The sequence below is a fragment of the Glandiceps talaboti genome, chromosome 15, assembly GCF_964340395.1.
Source record: "Glandiceps talaboti chromosome 15, keGlaTala1.1, whole genome shotgun sequence".
Lineage (NCBI taxonomy): Eukaryota > Metazoa > Hemichordata > Enteropneusta > Spengelidae > Glandiceps > Glandiceps talaboti.
The window spans coordinates 11,297,151-11,317,517 of record NC_135563.1 but is presented as its reverse complement, the minus strand read 5'-3'; the positions used below and the strand labels follow the sequence as shown (position 1 = coordinate 11,317,517).

At 36.0% G+C, this 20,367-nt stretch overlaps 2 protein-coding genes across 3 annotated transcripts; one reads left to right on the top strand and one right to left on the bottom strand.

Annotated features, from left to right (window-relative positions):
* Positions 1-48: 48 nt before the first annotated feature.
* On the top strand, positions 49-5,178 carry LOC144446972 (putative tRNA(His) guanylyltransferase). Its single transcript, XM_078136839.1, has 7 exons — positions 49-89; positions 719-911; positions 1,479-1,655; positions 2,371-2,540; positions 3,569-3,657; positions 4,127-4,234; positions 4,674-5,178. Exons 2-7 carry the CDS (start codon positions 808-810, stop codon positions 4,830-4,832), a joined length of 807 nt encoding a protein of 268 aa, XP_077992965.1. The 5' UTR covers positions 49-89; positions 719-807; the 3' UTR covers positions 4,833-5,178.
* A 5,276-nt stretch (positions 5,179-10,454) lies between these two features.
* On the bottom strand, positions 10,455-20,139 carry LOC144446395 (ankyrin repeat and SOCS box protein 14-like). Of its 2 annotated transcripts, none has more exons than XM_078136146.1 (5): positions 19,865-20,139; positions 18,979-19,125; positions 16,483-16,710; positions 14,048-14,320; positions 10,455-13,285 (listed from the first exon to the last, which is right to left on the bottom strand). In XM_078136146.1, the coding sequence occupies exons 1-5, from the start codon at positions 20,118-20,120 to the stop codon at positions 12,750-12,752; spliced, it is 1,440 nt and encodes a 479-aa protein (XP_077992272.1). In that variant the 5' UTR covers positions 20,121-20,139; the 3' UTR covers positions 10,455-12,749. The 2 variants fall into 2 exon arrangements, with proteins under 2 accessions (XP_077992272.1, XP_077992273.1); XM_078136147.1 differs by having other exon boundaries at positions 18,988-19,125.
* Between the last annotated feature and the right edge of the window lie 228 nt (positions 20,140-20,367).

Here is a 20,367-nt window from a genome sequence, read left to right as displayed (position 1 = left end):
GCGTGGTACGTTGAAATAAGAAAAAAAATACCCATCATGCACTGTAAATCTAAGATGGCTGCGCCCACGGATCACTTGGCAAACTTCTGGTAACGACACTTAAAATTGATCTAATGAAGTCTTTGCATCCATAAAAATACCCAAAAGTAACCAAAAAAAATTATATAGGATCTCTTTGAAAACATTTGTCTGGATTGTTGTACACCCGTTTTGTTTTTCAATGTGCTTCCTATCTGAACGTCTGATGTGGCGCGGCTGCAGTCAGTGTGATCATGTTGCACACCGTCGTACGCACAGGTACTCGAATCAATGTGTATGTCTTATTTATATACAATACATTTTTTTTCTACACATTGATTCGAGTACCTGTGGTCGTACGTATCACAATGTTGCGATCGAGAACAAAATGATTCCCATATTAAATGACTTTGAAACCAGTATGCTGAAATCATTGAATTTGTGAAATCTTTTTCTTTAAAATTAACAAATCAAAATGTACATTCATATTGATTAGATGAACAATGAATATTCATGACTATTTATCTGAAGGAAATAAACACTTCATACTCAGAGTCATAAGTAATAAAAATTAAATGTTACTCAAAATTCACCAGTAAATGTGGTTCCATTTTCATGCTGACTTATTTTGGCGTGAAAATTGTTTCACTTTCATCTAAATATGTGATAGTGACATTCTCAGCATTCTTCCATATTTCAGACAGCCACCATAAAAAGCTTGAAGCAGAAAGTAGAACTCTGAGACTGTCATGTAAAAGAGTACTTCATCGTTAGTAGTATTCACTGAGGATGGCAAATAGCAAATATGAGTACGTGAAGCAGTTTGAGACTCCAGATAAATGTCTCCCTAATTGCTGGATTGTGGTCAGATTGGATGGTAAAAATTTCCACAAGTAAGTCAAGTATATCATTACCCGATTATCACATCCACTTATGGTCCTAAAGCTACTTCTGAACAGCACCACCAGTGGCCAAACTATAACATCTTTTTGTATTTGTAATCACCAGTAATGATGCATATGAATTAAGGTTATTTGGCAGGTTGTTACTTGAGCTATGAATGGGAAGGTTGTCGGTATAGAGTAAAACACCACACTCTACAGATAGGTCACAGATGTACGTGATGTACATGTATGTGGTCATGAATAAATTAAAGTACAAGAGACAATTCTGACTGGAGGTATCATGACTGGGTTTTTTTCACTTTTGTTTTTGACAACTATGATACAAATAAACTGAAAAAAAAATCAATCATTAAGGTCAAGCAAACGTAACACAGTGAAACAGGTGTCATTATTTTGACAAATAAAATATTGTCATGATGGAATGATGTGTAACAAGGAATTTTAGGAAGGCACCAAACTGATTATGAAAACCATTTTGTTTTCTGAACCTTAGCTTCTGTATCAATCTGGTAGAGTTCTTAATTATGTTAAATGTGCAATACGATCTCATTTCAGGTTTTCTGATGAACATGACTTTGAAAAGCCCAATGACGAGGCCGCCTTGAAATTAATGACGTCTTGTGCTGAGTATGTTATGAATGATTTCAAAGATATTATCATTGCATATGGACAAAGTGACGAGTACAGTTTTGTTTTCAGGAGGACAACCACTCAGTTCAGCAGACGAGCTAGGTGAGTCTTAGTCTTACTGCTAGACCTTCAGGCTTTCTTCCGATACATAAACGCCTAAACGTCGGAATACCCAAGCGTCTAGCTAAAGTCATTTCTAGACTTCGCATTCTAAGCGACCCTCGGTCACTTGTCATATTGTATGGAAAGAAAGCTCGAAGGTCTAGCAGCATAGACTAGGTGAGCTGTATCTTTGCGATAGTAAACATATTTTTATGTCACACTTTTGTCTGCACAGACATTACATCGAGGTGATTTGGCCAGGAAAGACTTTTCACTATCACAGCACCGCAACTATAATACCCCATTCCTCATAATTTCCTACCACTATAAAATTTGGACATTACCTATCATGATTTATCATTCATCTGCAAAAAAAAGCCCCCAAAAAGCCCCAAGAAATGGAAAAACATTGGATTTTTAATTCCCTTTGTTTCCTGAAAGTTGAAATAGATTCGTCTACCCTGGCAAAGGTAACATAATGTTAAGTCACAAGTCAAACACAAAGAACAATATGATGGAAATTAATCACAGATTCGACCATATTTAGAGTTACTCATTTACATATGCATTGATATGTAATCACTAATTTGATACATATGCAAATTAGCTTTTAATTGCAGATGACCAATCAGGTGAATGCAGTCATTTTTACATTGAATTACCATAATACATGTCTGCCTGAATCACTCGTCAATATTAACATCTCTTTTGACAGTAAACTGACAACCAATGTTGTCTCCCTATTTGCATCGTGCTATGTATTTAATTGGAGCAAGTTCTTTCCTGAAAAGAAATTAAAATACCCACCAGGATTTGATGGCAGATCTGTAGTCTATCCAGCCATTCATAATCTCAGGGACTATCTCAGCTGGAGACAAGCAGATTGTAAGTTGTTGTCTTATGCAGTGCACAGTTGGATGCCTTAAAGGAGGGAGGGAGGGATGGATGGATGGCAGGGTGGTTGGTTGGATGGATGGAGGGAGGGAGGGAGATATGTATGGATGGATGGATGGATGGATGGATGGATGGATGGGTTGGTAGGTGGGTGGGTGAATGAATGAATGAATGAATGAATGAATGAATGAATGGATGGAGAGAGGGATGAATGGGTGGAGGGAGATAGGTGGGGAGGGAGGGATGAATGAGTGAGTGAGTGAGTGAGTGAGCGAGTGAGTGAGCGAGTGAGCGAGTGAGTGAGTGAGTGAGTTAGGATGGATGGATGGATGGATGGAGAGGGATAATAGGTAGGGGTGGATGGATGAATGAGTGAGTGAATGGATGGATGGAGAGAGGGGTGGATTGATGAATGGAAGGAGGGAGCGAGAGAGAGCATGTTTGAATGGTTCTGCTGAAGATTTACCTGCTTTCAGTTCAATAAAAAAAATGAATTGATTGGTACAATCAACTTTTTAATGGTTTATTGAAAATTCCACATCTGATGTTGTTAAAGCATGTCTACTGTCTACTTTTAAGAAAGACGGTTATCTATCTATCATATATCTTTAAGTTATTATTAATATCATAAAAAGACTTTTTTTACATCCCTAGTATCTTGATCATAACAAAATAGAACAAACTAAAGACAACACAGTAGCTGTGGTATTTCTCAACTGTGATTTTGTCTCAAGAGTGAAGTTTAGATTTTGACCAACTGAAGGTAACAGTTATTTATACAAGGATGTGGGTTGGGGTATTGTTTGCCCATATTGAATGAGTATAGTGATGCACTGATATGATGTCAATTTATTTTTTAAACTTTCATATTATAACGTTCAAACTTATAAGTTTGATTAGCTTCTGTACTGGTTTGTTGTCGATGATTGTAATGGATGATGAGTGCATTGAATTTTTTGGTATTACTTTTTATTATTAATATTGTTATTATTATTATAATTATTATTATATCTTTGTAGGTCATATTAATAATTTATACAATACATGTTTCTGGAAGCTGGTTTTAGAAGGAGACTGTACTAATAAGGAAGCTGAGGAGAAATTAAGGGTAAGATATTTCTCTTACACTCATCACACAACAGACCACCATGTTGAATTTGGCATATTTGCACGATGCTAGAGTTCACTTTGGGGGAAAAAAGTCATCCTTTACTAATGTATAATTCTGATTGGAAACAAGTTATTTTATCTAAAGTGAACTTTGACATGTTGGTTGAGTGTATTAGCTAGTGTTATCATGGAAAATAGCCTAATATGTGTTTGATATGACAACATGAATTTGAATGCTGATTCAAATTTTTGGTACCTGTGAAGGACTGTGTACTAGGCAGCAAGGGCAATGAGCATCACCTAGTTGAGCCATTGTCACTTACTGCAATTATGGGATATACCATTTGAGATTTCCTTGTCACAGGCTAGGTATTCATAGCGTGGGACAGAGACTCGCACATTCTTCATCAGATGACTGCTGTACTGTGATATAGCACTTATTGACATTTTGTATTCATTATTTACAGGGGACATTTTCAAGTGACAAGAATGAACTACTTTTCTCACAGTTCAAGATTAACTATAATGAATTACCACAACTGTACAGAAAAGGCACAGTGTTGTTTAGACAAAAGGTAACATATAGACAGAGTGTATGTTTGGGGAGAGAAGGAAGGGGAGGGAGGGTGAGAATTGGGGAAAGGTGTGAAAGTGAGAGAATGAGCAAGAGCTAGAGAGAGAGAACAAGGGGAGGGGAGGAAGGGGTGAGAGTGAAAATGAAAGAGATACAGGCAGACAGACAGACAAACAGAGAGAGAGAGAGAGAGAGAGAGAGAGAGAGAGAGAGAGAGAGAGAGAGAGAGAGAGAGAGAGAGAGAGAGAGAGAGAGAGAGAGAGAGAATGTGACTTTTATCAGGCTGTCAGTTCATCAACAATTTTCTTTTGATGTACCAAATTAGTTTTGTTTGTCAACAATTACTTACTAGCAACTCAGTTTTTACCTATACCCACTCCCACCAATAAGATACCAAGTGAGAGAAATGAAATGCACAAATTGTCATTTTATTTTTATAGGTGGAAGAAAAGATAAAGAAACAGTGTAAAACTAAAGACAGTGAAGTTATGGAAATGAAAGAAGTGACCAGACATCGTAATATTGTGGTTGCCCATCATCTAGACATTATTGGTGATGAATTCTGGAAACTACATCCTGAAATTCTTGGTCCACATTGATCTACCTTTGTCCCCTAAATTAGGAATGGAATCTACCAACCTTCCCTTTATCCACATTGATGGATCTTTTTCTCCTAAATTGGGAATGGAATCTACCAACCTTCCTTTTATCCACATTGGTGGATCTTTTTCTCTTAAATTGGGAATGGAATCTACCAACCCTCCCTTGGTCCAGAGTGATGGATCTTTGTCCCCTACATTAAGAATGGAATCTACCAACCTGCCCACGGTTACACTGTAATAATTGAGCAAAGGTTCAAACTGCTGTTGTTAGTACCGATACAACGAATTTGAACTAGGGTTGTCAAACAGGAATCCAACAAACTGTCATCACACAATAATAACATTATACCAAAATAATGATGGGGTGGGGGTGGGGGTGGGGGGTGGGGGATGTAATGTGTTATTTTTTGAGTCTTATTAATAAGAATACTTTATATATTTTGTATCCTTTGGCCAATTCTCATTTACCTGAAATAGAATTTTACCACCTAAGGGTGTTTTAGAATAATGATCTTTCGATTCCGTTGTTAAAAGCATGACTTCTGCATTACTATTAGGAAAAAACAATTGTTTGGTTTCAGTTAAACCCGACCCAACATAGTTTTTCACTTCCTATCCTAAACTTTTTTTAGGTAATTCAAAAATATTATCAAAAAGCAAAAATAAAATTGCAAAGTCATGCGAGAAATAGTTAGATTTGAAGATGTCATCGCCTTGTGTGACCCGTAACGCAAGGACCATATGGAAGGGCTCTAGATAAACGATAGAAAACATAACCTAAACCAAATAAAAAAAAGACTTATAAAAAAAAATAATTAAAAAAAATGAAAATACTGCATACCCACCCCATTTTGAAATTGGACGTTTTTGGAACTACACAATTTTTTTATTTGGCCTTATTGGCACATTTAACAATGCCAACGTTTTTGTTCTATTTTGACCCCCTAGCATGAGGTTAAATGATATTACAAGTACTCAGAATGTCTTGTATGTTATCACTGTTACAAACCCAGTGGTAGTATTTATGAGTTCTCTAAACTTGCTGACTGTAATGATATGTTCAACATTTAAGGTTGTGTATATTAAAATATTGGCAAGTGTAGTTTTACCAAGGGTGTAAATCATTAATCATACAGACACATAGCTCTTTTAACCTGCACTAGCTGTAACTGGGGTATTATTCTTTCGATCGGACAACCAAAAGTCTATTCTCTGAAAATGGTTTATATACCAATAATTAGACATTATACATGTCAATTAGAGGTCTATTTGATCTATAAGTAGTATAGTAAATTAAAGTTGAAATCGCAATTCATTGAGATGCTGATTTTTGGGTGCGGACCCAAAAATCAATTTAATCGGATATATCCACAATACTATATATTTTGCTACACAAAGATGTCTACCCACAGATGATTCAATACTGTTCAGGGTGAATTATATGATCTTACAAAACAGTCTTAACAAATATTCCAGTAACAGCTAGTGCATCTGTTAATAGTTCTGAGCTGGTAAACAATAGTAGTAGGAATACTGTCAATGGAAAATCTTCTCAATCTCTGCCTATGTGAAGAACAAGGAGAGACTATACAACAGACATTCTAATATGTTGTAACATTTATAGATTATTACTGAAGACCGTGTACAATTGTTTTGTACACTTATTTGCCAAAAGTTTCAAAATCATGTACTTTGATGAGAGAACTATAATTATATTCTGTATTTGAAGCATTTTTTCATTTTAAATGTCACAATGCATACACTGGTGTTATTATTTTGTAATATTGTTCTAAAATTATGATGAATAAATATCCAGTAACTGCCATTGATGTATTTGTATGTAGTTTTGTAAACAAGGGGTATAACAGCAAGACATCTGTTATGCTTAGGGGACCACGAAAAGTCTTTTTCACCAACCTTGCATCGCACAACTCTCTAAAAAGTGACTTAAGAAATTGGCAAGTCTGACTTAGACAGAGTTCTGCTTACATTACATGGGGGCAAGGGGTAAATGAATGTCTCTAGATAAGAACAAAGTATAATTAAATGTTATTCCCCAACATTTTTCTTCATTCAGCGCAGGGAAATATGAGTGACCTGGGCGGCTTTGTCACTACGAGTCACTAGTCATTCATAAATCATGTTGCATGACTCAAGTAACAGGAATGAAACCACTTTTTTTATTGGTGCCAGAAGTGTAGCTTATAGACAACAATAAATATTAGTCTAGAAATCAACATTTTTTTTTTGGTTTTATTTTCGTTTATTCTGTACATCTGCATCATAGCTGTGATACACAAGTTGTTTGAAAACTCCAAAAGAACATGAGGTAGTCCATGTTTACAAAGTGTCAGAAGAAAAACACTAAAGAACAGATCAAAATACAGTTTCTGAAAATTTGGGGATGCCATATAATACAAAACATCAAGATGTTTACTCCTTACTTCAAGCAAACGTCAGTTCTGTCCTATCAGTATAGTCTGTCATATTAACAAACAAACAAATTAATTAACTGTCCCATTCCTCAAGAAAATTGTTATTTCCCACCTGCCTATATAAAGCCTTTCTTTGTCAATTGGAATGTTACTTATGATTAGTTGACACATAGCGCATATTAGCCAATCATAAATCATGATGTATGACTCATCATTCTAAAAGAAGGAAACCAACTTCTGATTGGATCATACTTAACTCATATTAGCCAATCATAAATCACTTTATATGAATCGTCATTCAAAAAGAAGGAAACCAACTTCTGATTGGATCATACCTAACTCATATTAGCCAATCATAAATCACTTTATATGAATCATCATTCTAAAAGAAGGAAACCAACTTCTGATTGGATCATACTTAACTCATATTAGCCAATCATAAATCACTTTATATGAATCATCATTCTAAAAGAAGGAAACCAACTTCTGATTGGATCATACCTAACTCATATTAGCCAATCATAAATCATATTGTTGTATTTATTATGCTAAAGGAAAGACATGTGATTGAATGATACATAGCTCAAATTAGCCATTCATAAATTATGTTGCATGACTCGAGCCACAGGAAAGAAACCAACTCCTGAATGGATGATACATAGCTCATATTAGCCAATCACAAATCATGATGTATGACTAATCATTCAAAAGGCAAGAAACCAACTTCTGATTGGATGATAAACAGCTCATATCAGCCAATCATAAATCATGTTGTATGACTCATCATTCAAAAGGCAAGAAACCAACTTGTGATTGGATGATAAAAAGCTCATATCAGCCAATCATAAATCATGTTATAGGACTCATTATGCGAAAGATATATTAATTTGTGATTGGATGATAGAGTGCTCCTATGAGCTAATCATAAATCACACATTACTTGATTCCAACTGATTTGCTACAATGAGTGCAACTTTTTGATGGCTTACACCCCCCTATATTTTGTTTACCACAAAATCATTTATATAATACAGTATCTCAAGTGTAAATGTTAAAGAAACAATTTAAAGATACACATCACACCTTCTCGCTAAGTATGTACTTAAACATGGCAAGAAACAAAATGACAATTTCATTTTTAGTCACTTTTTAAATCATCTTACATTCTTCAGATCCTTCACACAAATGGGAAACTTTATATCAAAATCAAATTAGGTTATTTACAGACATCATAAAGTTCTGAAAGTACACTATTACATTTTCAATATTAGACAGAAAAAGAAGAGCAAAACAACTTGCTATTGAAGCAAAATCTACGACACCCACCAACTATGCTATGACTAGCAATGATTGCACAAATTGTTACCAATACTTTATTAGTTCAGACTGTTACAAGGTTTGTTGTAGTTTTCCACAATTTAAATTTTCCACATTTAAAGGAACTGTCTCAGATTGTCAAACAAGCTCAGGAGGCAATAACTTTTTATGAAGATTAATACCTCTCCTTACCTCTCTCTAAATACAACCTAATATGTGTCTACATGACAGAAAGTAGTGAACATTTTTACTATACTATGATAATTTTGTCACAGAATTGATACTTTGTATGTTTATTTCACCATATTGGTACATTGTATGTTTATTTCACAACATTGATACATTGTATGTTTGTTTCACCATGTTTTGTTTCACGATATTGGTACATTGTATGTTTGTGTCACCATATTTATACCTTATTTATATGTTTGTTTCACCATATTGATACTTTGTATGTTTTTATCCCCATGTTTGTTTCACCATATTGATACACTATATGTTTGTTTCACCATATTGATACCTTGTATGTTTGTTGCACTATTTTGATACACTGTATGTTTCTATCACCATGTTTGTTTCACGATATCGGTACATTGTATGTTTGTGTCCTCATATGATACACTGTATGTTTATTTCCCCACATTGATACATTGTATGTTTCTTTCACCATGTTTGTTTCACCATATTGATACCTTGTATGTTTATTGCACTATATTTTACTTTCTAAACTAACTCAATCTGAGAGACAGCACCTTATGTCAAATGATACTAGGCCCAACAGTTCCAAAATCAACAATAATGGACAAAAGGGACAAACTACAAAAGAAATCAAATATAATTTTTCCTGTAAAGGTTAAGAGGGTGATAAGACCATTTTTGTGCTACTAGTCTGACAAGGTGTCGTTATGGGGTGTACACAATGTCTATACATATCAAAAAAGTGTAGACACTTGTCATACGAATAAATAACGAAAGGTCAGAGGTCACTGGAGCACCAAACAAACTGTACTCATTACTTTAAAATAATCTACTTTTTGAAATAAACTCTATAATTTTTTTCAATATAACATATAAAGTAAATAAATAGATACAACATATCATGTGAATAACACACCTCACTGAAAGTTTTTTTTTTTTTTTTACTGTGATTGATTTTATTTCGATCACAGCCTCATTTTATACTGGATTGTATTACTGAGTAAGAAAGGAATTGTTGTTACAGTTTCAGATTAGAAAGCTAACTTGTGTGCACATAAATCAAACAGATAGCATTGGTAAGCACCAACTTTTAATACAACCCACCAAAAAACACTGGTGCATTTGCTTGAATGAAGTGAGCTAAGGAAGGCCCTCAGACAAAGACAAGGTTACGTAAGAACAAAAATAGAACTCATACAAAAACGACAGCGAGTGTTTATGCTTTGGTAAGTTACTGATGCTAATAAACAAGGTACATGTATGTCTTTGCATGAAACTTGTCTTATTCCTGCTTACCACAAGCAAGCAAATGCACCGGTGTTTTTTCACGGGTTGTACATTGACATAGTCTGGTTCCTGACATCCGTATTCTGCTTTTACACTACGCTATCTTCACATATTACGTCTAGTCAATCTAGTGACTCAAGGCGTTAAATGTGGTTCAACTCCATGCTGCAGTGCGAAGCGCAAACAGCACATGGGGGGATGCAATGACATCATCATGTTTATATGAACACTGTAGGGGGAAGCACAGAATTCTGTGTGAGAGTAAGTAGTGTATAGAGACCCAACATGTGTCATTCTTTAAAACAGGAATAACAAGGAAAATACTACAATAATCAATCCACTTTTAATATCAAAATCATCCAACTTTGTACATACATACATACATACATACATCCATACATCTCCTTTCTACTGCCATTATCACACACAAAACTTAACATTTTTGCAAAGGGTTGTGAAACCTGTATCGGGGAGAGTGATATTTGGTCAAATTCACTCTATTCTCATATTTTTGGAACCCTGTGAGTAACCCTGTACAACAACAATGCAGCTAGGGTAGATTTTACCTTCTTGCTTCCCTGTAACAAAAACACTGTCATCAAATCAAAACATCGATGTGTTGGAATATCTTCCTAAGAATAACAAAAGATAGATTTAAATTGAAAGCCAAATTTAAGTATTTTAAACAATATTCAAAATATAACATTTTCTTCATTTGAAGGTTGAGTCTTACTGGTGCTATAGGTAACAATGACATATCCATAATATTTGTATATACATAAAATAATTCAGTTACATCTTCATAGGTTCTAGTTGTAGCATAGCTCGTCTACTCCACTGTTCTGTGACTATGATAGCTCTCATAAGTCTCAGCCAGTTGTTGAGAGTGGCACCACAGTTTGTTATGAAACACTGGGTAGTGATGACTTCAACTACCACCACTAATCCAAAGGATGTTTCTGAACAGCACCCCTAGTGGCCAAACTATACAATCTTTTGTCTTTCTGATAACCGGCATATGGTATATTGAGGACCGGTAATAATTTACTCCTACTCATCAAATACCCAAATCAACCGACAGAGTTGTCATATTGTACACAATATTAATGCAATTTATTGCAATTTTTAGTTTGTTGCCTAATTCAAAGAAGTACGGTATTTGTGCACAAAGTATTAAAATGATGACCTTACATACTACTTGGCTTACAAATGATACCAACAGGTTTTGGTCTGCATGTTGTTCATAAAAATAGTTGGACAGTTCATATCTTGGCTGAAAATGGCCACTCCTAAAGTATTCACATGGTTTGTGTAACCACAGACCCTAATATTCATGTATGGTCTAAGATGTAAACCAAGATGCAAATATATGTGTCCGTTTATAAGGATTTTGTCATCCAAACAGGAGTCCATGATTAGACATTTTCTTGTGGTGCTATACTACAATGGTTGAGGTTACCACCCACCAACCCTCACAACAGTCTTCCAAGACCTTGGATCTAAGCTTTTAGCGTTGCCAAATAACACTGAAAGGTGACGAGTACCTCTGTCTAGGCTAGCGCCCTCAGTGGCAACCTCCGGTTGCATTTGCAGTAAGCAGGTTAGCCTGAGGGTCTAGCAGTTAGACTATTTTTACAAGTGCATGGCTACAGTATGATTAGCCTAACTGCCAAACTCTCGGGCCAACATGCTGATTTTAAAAGTGGATGACAGTTACCACTGTGGGCGCTAGCACACCCAGACAGTGGACTCATCACCTTTCAGCTTTATTCGGCAAACCCCACAGATCCAAGATCTTACGACAAGACTACATTGTGATGTGTGTGATGGTGATTGCAGTACGAATACCTGAGTGCAAATTTACCTTTAATTTGAAAAGTGGTGAATATTTCCATAATATGATACCCATCTTCATTGCTATCAAGGTATCTTGTATTCAAAATTTAAGGAGTGAATGGTAAATAGATTTATAGATGCGCGGTAACAGCATTCCTAGTTGCCAAAGTACACAAATCATTTGTTTACGCTTTGATCAGAATACAACATATCGTAAGTAGTTTGTAGAGATGGTGCATGTGGAATCATAGACAGTGGAGGGGACTGTCTATGATGGAACATTATAGATACATGACATGTAGAACAACAAATGTACATGATTAATAAGAACAAAATTATGGAAACTACAGTTAGAGTTTGTGACTTTAAAATTATGTGTACTTTTCGTCTAGTTTGCTAATTTTTCTCCTTTTTCTTTATTTTGTAAAGTACTGATTTTCGACACATCATCTTTGCTTTGACAGGTTTGAAAAGTGCAACATTTAATATGACAGCTCTTTTGCAATCTAAATTTTGATCAAAACAGAGAAGTATAAATTTGGCAGTTTCCATAAAGTTCACGAAAGGACAACTATTTACATTTGAATTTGCCCACTGCTTTATTTCTGACTTTTCCAACTCATGAAAGAGATATCAACGAAAACACAACTCACTGTTATTTCAGTGTCATTTTTGATTGCACAAACAACGTACAAAAACTATTAGCCACAGAGTTTATTATGTACCAACCAGTGAGCAATATTCCTGAAAGTGAGGACCTCTGCTATTGGTTATCTACTTGGTTGTCAAGGATACATAACCTCTGACATGACCCTTGACCCTGTCTCTGTACACTGTCCCATTATTCTTTTAGCATGAGGAACTCTTTCAACAGAACTGGCAGTGGCAAGTTCCTTACATACCTCAGCCTCTTTTTGCCAAGGCTCTGTCGAATTATACATCTACATAAATGCTGCAAAGATCGTGGATTATGCGCCAAACTCTTGAGCCACTCGTACTTCGTCTTCATGATGGCGTACTCTGCTGTTCTACCCTGGTCACACAAAAGGTTATAGATTGGCAGTATTTCGGGTACCGTTATTTTTTCACTGGCTCTCACTATTGCATTTAAAATTGAGTGGTCTTCATTTATTGTGAAGACTTCGTTCTGTAGCAATGTCCTCTTTCCATCCGGCCGCAAATGGATATTAAAATCGGCACCGTAACTGATTAGAAAAGCGGCAACTGTTGGTCGTCGACGTGGCAGTCTTGTGTTGTGTACATTTTGTAGTGGCTGCTCTGCATTGTGATTTATAAGCAATCCATGACGATGAAGAAATGATCTGGTGTCTGGTTCATCAACAGCATTGAAAGCAACAAACTGCAATGGTGTTAGACCTAATAAAAGAACACAAATATTCATTTCAGTGTATGTAGACATCTCTATGTAGTTAACCCATGTTCAGTCTTCAAGCTTTGACTTAAAGGCCCATGATTCATTCCCTGGTTCTCCTATTAGTGTTATCTTATCAGTGGAGTCATGGTGATTACATGGGATCATTCTTTTGTTCTGGACCAATTTTTTCTATAGCTCTGCCACACACCTTTTTCACACCTAGCTTTTAATCCTAGTCTGAACTAGGCCATTACCCAATATTTTATTTCCTACATTCCTAAATAAAGAACGATAGTGTACTTGAAGGAATCCAATCCAGATAGGAGATATGTAATCAATAACATTTCTTGTACAGTTTGCAAACCTTACGCCAAGTATTACACTAGTCAGGGTCTATGCCCCAATATTACCAGCTGAGCTTACAAAAAATTCAAACCTGGTGAGAAGTATTACATTAGTTCGGTTTCTTACCCCATCCGAATTAATGGATACACTCACAAAAGTATATATTAAACTGAACTCCTCTCTAACGCAACCGATTTTCTATTGCAGGAGATGTGTTTCACTACACCGATCACATACATCTCAATTTTTCAGCTAAAGTTTTGCAACCTAGATAACAGAAAGCTGTTAAAATTGACATTGTTGCATTTACATTAACACTCTTCAGGTCAAGTCCATGTAAAACGGCTGAGGTAGGAATAGGGTTAAACCATACTTCTGATGCTGAGCCTTAGTAAAGTATGTCTTTGCTAGAATCTTACCTTCAGAGAGATGCCTCAGACTGTCTGGAACAAAACTGTCTTTCAGTGAATCAACTGACGCTCTTGAAGTTGCCAAATCTATGTCTACATTGTATCCTTCAGATACTAACATTTCTACCAACTCGTATTTGTCATCCGATGATTGACAATTTGCATGATGTAACGGTGTTAGTCCACTGTTGCTACGGTGATTCACATCCGAACCATGTCTCAGCAATTCACGTACTGCATCTGTCAGGTTGCGTTGCACACATTCATGTAAGGGTGTACTATCTGTAAGTACATAATTACCAAAACAATGTGTTACTCTTGTTTACTTTGCTACAGGCACAGCAAAGATGGCGTTTGTTTCTGAATGGCTAGGGTCAGAAGACAAAATCTGAACCATGACTACCCCAGTCAATTAAACTATGTGATTCAGGACCTGGTAGGATAGTGGTTGTTTTGTGAATGATTTCATTCCATGCACTAAACATAGGCTGTAATAATCTTTACGCCCCAGATATGGGTTTTGCGGACCGAGGTTGTACGGTGGATAACAAAGCCAAATCACTGAGCAAATGGATATCAATGAGCATGCCACTTGCCATATTTGGGCAAAGTGTGCCAGGCTGTAATAAGGAAAATTATTGCCCGGGTGCTCTCCATTGAATTGCATTGGAATTGATACTGGGTGTATGATAATAGACTGTATTCTCCCAAAGGGGTTAACAATGGCTGTTGCACTGTTACAGGGTATAACATGGCAGAGGTAATAATCGTAACGCACTTGAGCAAAGTGTGGACAAACTGTTGTCTCAAATACAACTTGTAACACCCAACTAAAGCATTTCCCTGCTTGCCACAATCATTTACAGCATCCATTGAAGTGTAAAAGTATACTGTTACATTTGCTTTAAGCCTTGCACATCAGTCTTGCAATGTAATAAATCTGTAAACAATATTATTGGTACAAAACAAAAGTTGATAATAAAATGACAAGAGAGTAAACATAATTTCATAAGACATGTATGTCTCATGTAGAACTATAAATAATCACAGTTAGGGCACTCTAAGTCTAATCAGTTTGCTGTTTGCTAGCTGACAACATTGTTTGCAAATTGATTACAGTTGGAAAGGCTAGCCTTATAATTACAGCAGTGTTACTTTAAATTCCATATGGATGCTGGCTGTGACAATTAAGGAAAACACTTTAGTTGGGTGTAACGAGTGGTAATGTCCTACAGTCACCAAAATTGTAATGATGTTTTATTCAATCTCAACAAATCATTGCTTGACAGACTACTTAGTATGGTTCTATCCGTGGAACCAAATCTCAAGATATCTCTTTATGTTTCACTCAATGAGTTCCTGAGTTGAAATTTCAAATTTATCCCAAGCCACCCACACAGTCGTTAACATCATCACGTCTGTGTTAATCAATCACAGAATTCTGCCCAATGATAAATTAGTGCTTATTTTGGGCAGTTACATAATGTTGGTGTATTTGTCAGCTCATGATTCTAGTATACACTGTTTACATCATTCTAACAGTTGGGGTTTACTCAGTCTCATTTGCATGAACAAATTTGGTTCATGATTCCTCATTGAATTAGACATGGTAAAGAGATGGGTGTGATACCATGTATAGATCTCGACTACAGACTGACAGACATCAGGGACAATAGTTCAGGAAGGGAATGTTCTTTCAAAGACTGATTTACACAGTAAGGATAGTTCAACTTAGGTCATCTTAGCCACTTTGTAATGTTACTGATTCATGTGTCAACAATGTGGAATATCCTTTACATTGGCTTGGTGGTTTGTGTGTGACTCACATACATCGGTCAATGGCCTCTTAGTTCATGCTCAACTACAAAATGTACATTGGCCTGAAGAGTCTGAGGAAATGCTATAGAATATGTCCAACTCAGGATAGCTGAAAAAAGCAGTGGGAGCAATCCTATTGGAATACATGTAGAAGTATACATCTATGTAGCATGTAATTATCTACTTTGGAATATAAACAATGTGGCATCATTTGATTATCATTGTTTCTAAATATAATTGCTCCCACTGCACACTATTTTTGGCTATGCTAATTTATCTCTGATCTGATATTTTTCCATATAGCCACTTCCCAGATAAGTTTGGGCTGCTTGCGGAGAAGGCTCGGTTACCAAGACAACCTTCCCCATCCTCGTCTTTGATCTGATATTTTTCTTAAGCCATTTCCCCAGACTAAACTTGGGTTGCATGAAGAGAGAGGGTCTATTTTTGTGGTCCAGCCAGAAGTACAAGTTATTCTTTTATATATACTTTTTGATTTCTCATTGGCGTTGTGATTACTTGATGATATCATTTTCCTCACTTGATATGTAAATTTAGTTGTTGTTTTTGGGGGGTTTTTTTCGACCTCTGGCAAATAAATAATATATATGTATATATAACCTCACCTGAGTACTTGACAGGCAATGATAGTATATCTCTACCAATAGCATTCCTAAGTTGTACCAGCACTGACTCTTCATGACCATTTTGACTTGCTATAAACAAACCAGTTCTTCCCATCTCATCCTGTGCATTATAGTCCGCACCATTCAATATCAGCTCTTTGATACATGCACTGTGATTATTCTTGGCAGCAAGGTGCAATGGTGTTGTGCCTCCACTGAAAGGTACAGCTGTCAACAAAGAAACAAACATCACCAAAATGCAATTATAAGGATTTTAAGTGATGGACACAGTAATTTGAAAATAATGGCATGAAAGCCTGTCATTATTGGTAATTTTTAAAGAATGTATTCCTAAGTGGTACGATTTTTGCAGTAATTGAACCACTCAGATGGAAGTCTATTTGATAGATGCACTCAAAACTTGTAAATGTTCAATCTCTTGTAACAACATTTATTTTAGATACAACCTTACCGTTGACAAATCCTGTCATGTAAAATGCATATTCTTTATATGATGGCCTTTTACTGAAATAAATTATCAATATTTATCACAATTTTGTCATTTTGAGTAGTTACATTGGCTGGACATGGTTACAATTTCATGAACTTGCTGTCGTGATAGGTTTTAATTTGACTATTTAGATAGAATTTAATCACAAAGTAACTACTGGTAACTACCTACATGTACCTAAATGCCGGTAGCAATCACTACATTCATTTCATGAAATACTGCTCACACTGTTACATGTACCAGTGATTACTTGCACTGGTATATGCACATACTAGTAGTATTTGCAGTGCAGAGCAATACTGAAAATATTATTGCATACCTGCATGCAAATAACATGCACATGATATGCAAATACATAAAGCATAATGGCTGCCCAAGTCACATGTGCAGGGGTACCCATACAGTGGAATTCAAATTTTTTACTAGGCTAGTAAGTAGCAAGGGAGAGAAAGAAATGCAAATCAGTACACGAGAACGTATCACACCAAGATATACCTTGGGATTACACATGTTATGAGGCTTGAAATACCATGAATTTTCTGTAGTTTAGTATCACACTTTTGCTTGTAAACCCACCACAATATATGTGCACATAGATGAACAGCACAAGACCACAGAGATTTCAGTAATGCTAAACGGAAACTAAACATGCTTAGGTGTGTCATTCACCTGCACTTTGAGGGCTTCCATACCTATTGACATTGTAATATTATTGTAACACTGCAGTAACCATGGCTACAAATGTAGCACCTGATCAATTATAAAGTCATAATCATGAGCGGACACATCCTCATTGCCATGGTAACTGCAGCTACTGATTCATGAGTATTCATTTGTGGATAACAGTTTTCTTTCAAATGTCACATGAGCAACCTTTGGCTAGCACATTTCTTTCAAGTATGTTTCCGAAAAAGTCAACTCATCACAAAATAATATTGATTACTAGTATCTAGCAAGTACTTGCCAATCAAAGATAGAATTTACTATTATTTTTAAATGTCTCTGAACATTTGTGTCCATTTTTCTTGGCATGTCTTGCAATAACGAATGTTAATTTCCTTGTTTTAGAGTTGTTTGAATTTGTAGATTTTTTCTACAATGGGTATAGTTGCCTAATTTTTTGTCCAAGCATAATTGTTTCGAATAAAGATGGCAACATATGGAAAATATGACAGCTTGATATTTATGCTATAAATGTTTAATGCTGATTACCAAAATAGGTAAAAATAATGACATAGGGTCTTTATACTTGTCCACAAGAAGGTGTTCAATTAATTTACATTATACAATGCATGAGCCATTTAGAACAGAAAGTATGGAATATACACTCTGGTCATTCTACACCATGACAATGCATGTCTATGTCACTGGTTCTGATGTCCTCTAAATATGAGTCAAAATGTTCAAAATTGCCAATGCTTTCTCTGACTTTTCTTTGATATTACTGGCGCTGGTATAAATTATGTTATTCCCCAATATTTTTCTTCATTCAGCCAAAAAATACTCATGACCTAAGGGTTGTCACTATTCGTCTATCGACTTGTAGAACTTTTACAAAGACACCTTAGGTCACTCGTATTTTCCCCAGTTTAACGAAGAAAAATGTTGGGGATGAACATCTTAGAGGATCAATGATATCTTGAATGGCAATATCACCACTACTGACATGTACAATGTACATCGCTTTCAAGACCAGTCATACAGGAGCTGTGATCAACTGAAACATTTATTATTTTCCCTTGATACTGTAAACCAATATATTTTCAATACATGTACTACAAAATTTTGCAATTGTACAGTCTTCAGCTAGTTCTCAAAGACTAATTTTCTCTAATTACCAGACTAGTACATTGTGTTCATGTACAAGAAGGTATTTTACTCACTACTTATTTTTGCATTTTTGTTTTCCAGTGAAATAAGCAAAAAATAAGTCATTAGCGAAAATTTTTGTATTTACAGTAATAAAAAATGTAGACAAAAGTTACCTGTGTAACATCCTGGCTTGGAATATTTTGTTGAAACGTTTGGGTTGGCACCATTATCAAGGAGCAGCTTTAGACATTTTGCATGACCCTTCTCTGCAGCCCAATGTGTTGCAGTCACATCAAAACGATCACACATGTTTGGGTCAGCTAGCACACAGGAAGGAAAGAAAGAATGATAAATAAACAACATATTAATCATTGTCTCATTTATGCCTTTATAATTCATTCTTATCTATTTGGGCATAATTTATGAATAATTAACTTTTCTGTGACGTTAGTCCCCTTCCTCCACAACCCACCCACCCACCCCCACCGACCCCATCACCCCCACCCCATTATAATATAAAGATATAAAGAAAAAACTTAAAATAGGCAAAGTGGGCCTGAAAGTGTCAGCTGCATGTGTTTTTATCATCACTTTTTTATTGTCTTCTGTTGAACAGCAGTCATTTTTTTCAGTAGCGAAACCTTCAAATGGCAATGGTAAATAGGTATATCGAAAATCGCTCCCCAGGCCCGGTCTGGCCTACGTTGGTGTCGGAAAATAAAAACATTTTTTTTCTCTGGAAAACCAAGCCTTATTACACTAATAATATATGCATATTCATGTAAACGAAGTGTGTACGTCAATAACATCGTTATGGAGAATCCAAGGGCAGCGTGTTCGTACGTCATGGCTTACAACTTAGATACGGAAGTCAAAAACACGAACAAGGCCAGACGTATACATCCGTCAATGGACGATGGCCATGATTGGCAGAGATATTACAACTACAATAAAATCGCTACAATATCGACATGAGTTGAGATGGATTCATATTATCATTACCATGGCGATGAAATCAACAAAACGGATAAATAAAAGATCTAAACGTATCAATCTCACCTCCTTTTTCCAACAACGATTTCATAATCTGGAAAAAGCCCATATCAGCCGCATGCATTAGTGGACTCATGTAGTTTTCAGACGCGTAGAATAAAGCTTTGGTGTAGCAAGTAGCATCGACGAATGCGCCATTTTTAAGTAACCTTTTCACCTCATCCAAGTTTCCATTCTTAGTTTCTTCTACGAGCTCCTTGTCGAGTAATACCTGGGGATTTTCAGGGGATATCGTGTATCTAGAGTATCGACGACACGCCATGTTTTGGCGAACTCGGGAAAACCCTTCGAACTGCATTGTGGGCTCTGCTCTGACGTCATCACACAGTTTCCCCGATCAAAACAAGGTGATACCGTTCAACAGATCGATAGGCGACTAAACTATAAAGGGACGACGGTACATACGTAAGCTTATCTGCATACACCTAGTAACTACTCACATTAATAGGTCACACCATCAGATGATCAAAATATGAAACAATAACAGTTTACATGTAATATTATGATTT

Coding starts and splice junctions, on each gene's coding strand:
- LOC144446972 (XM_078136839.1), top strand. CDS start 808: ATGGCAAATAGCAAATATGAGTACGTGAAGCAGTTTGAGACTCCAGAT. Junction 2,541..3,568: donor CAGCTGGAGACAAGCAGATT/GTAAGTTGTTGT, acceptor ATATCTTTGTAG/GTCATATTAATAATTTATAC. Junction 3,658..4,126: donor AAGCTGAGGAGAAATTAAGG/GTAAGATATTTC, acceptor CATTATTTACAG/GGGACATTTTCAAGTGACAA.
- LOC144446395 (XM_078136146.1), bottom strand. CDS start 20,120: ATGGCGTGTCGTCGATACTCTAGATACACGATATCCCCTGAAAATCCC. Junction 16,711..18,978: donor CAAGCCAGGATGTTACACAG/GTAACTTTTGTC, acceptor CTTTGTTGACAG/CTGTACCTTTCAGTGGAGGC. Junction 13,286..14,047: donor TCTGAGGCATCTCTCTGAAG/GTAAGATTCTAG, acceptor TTCTTTTATTAG/GTCTAACACCATTGCAGTTT.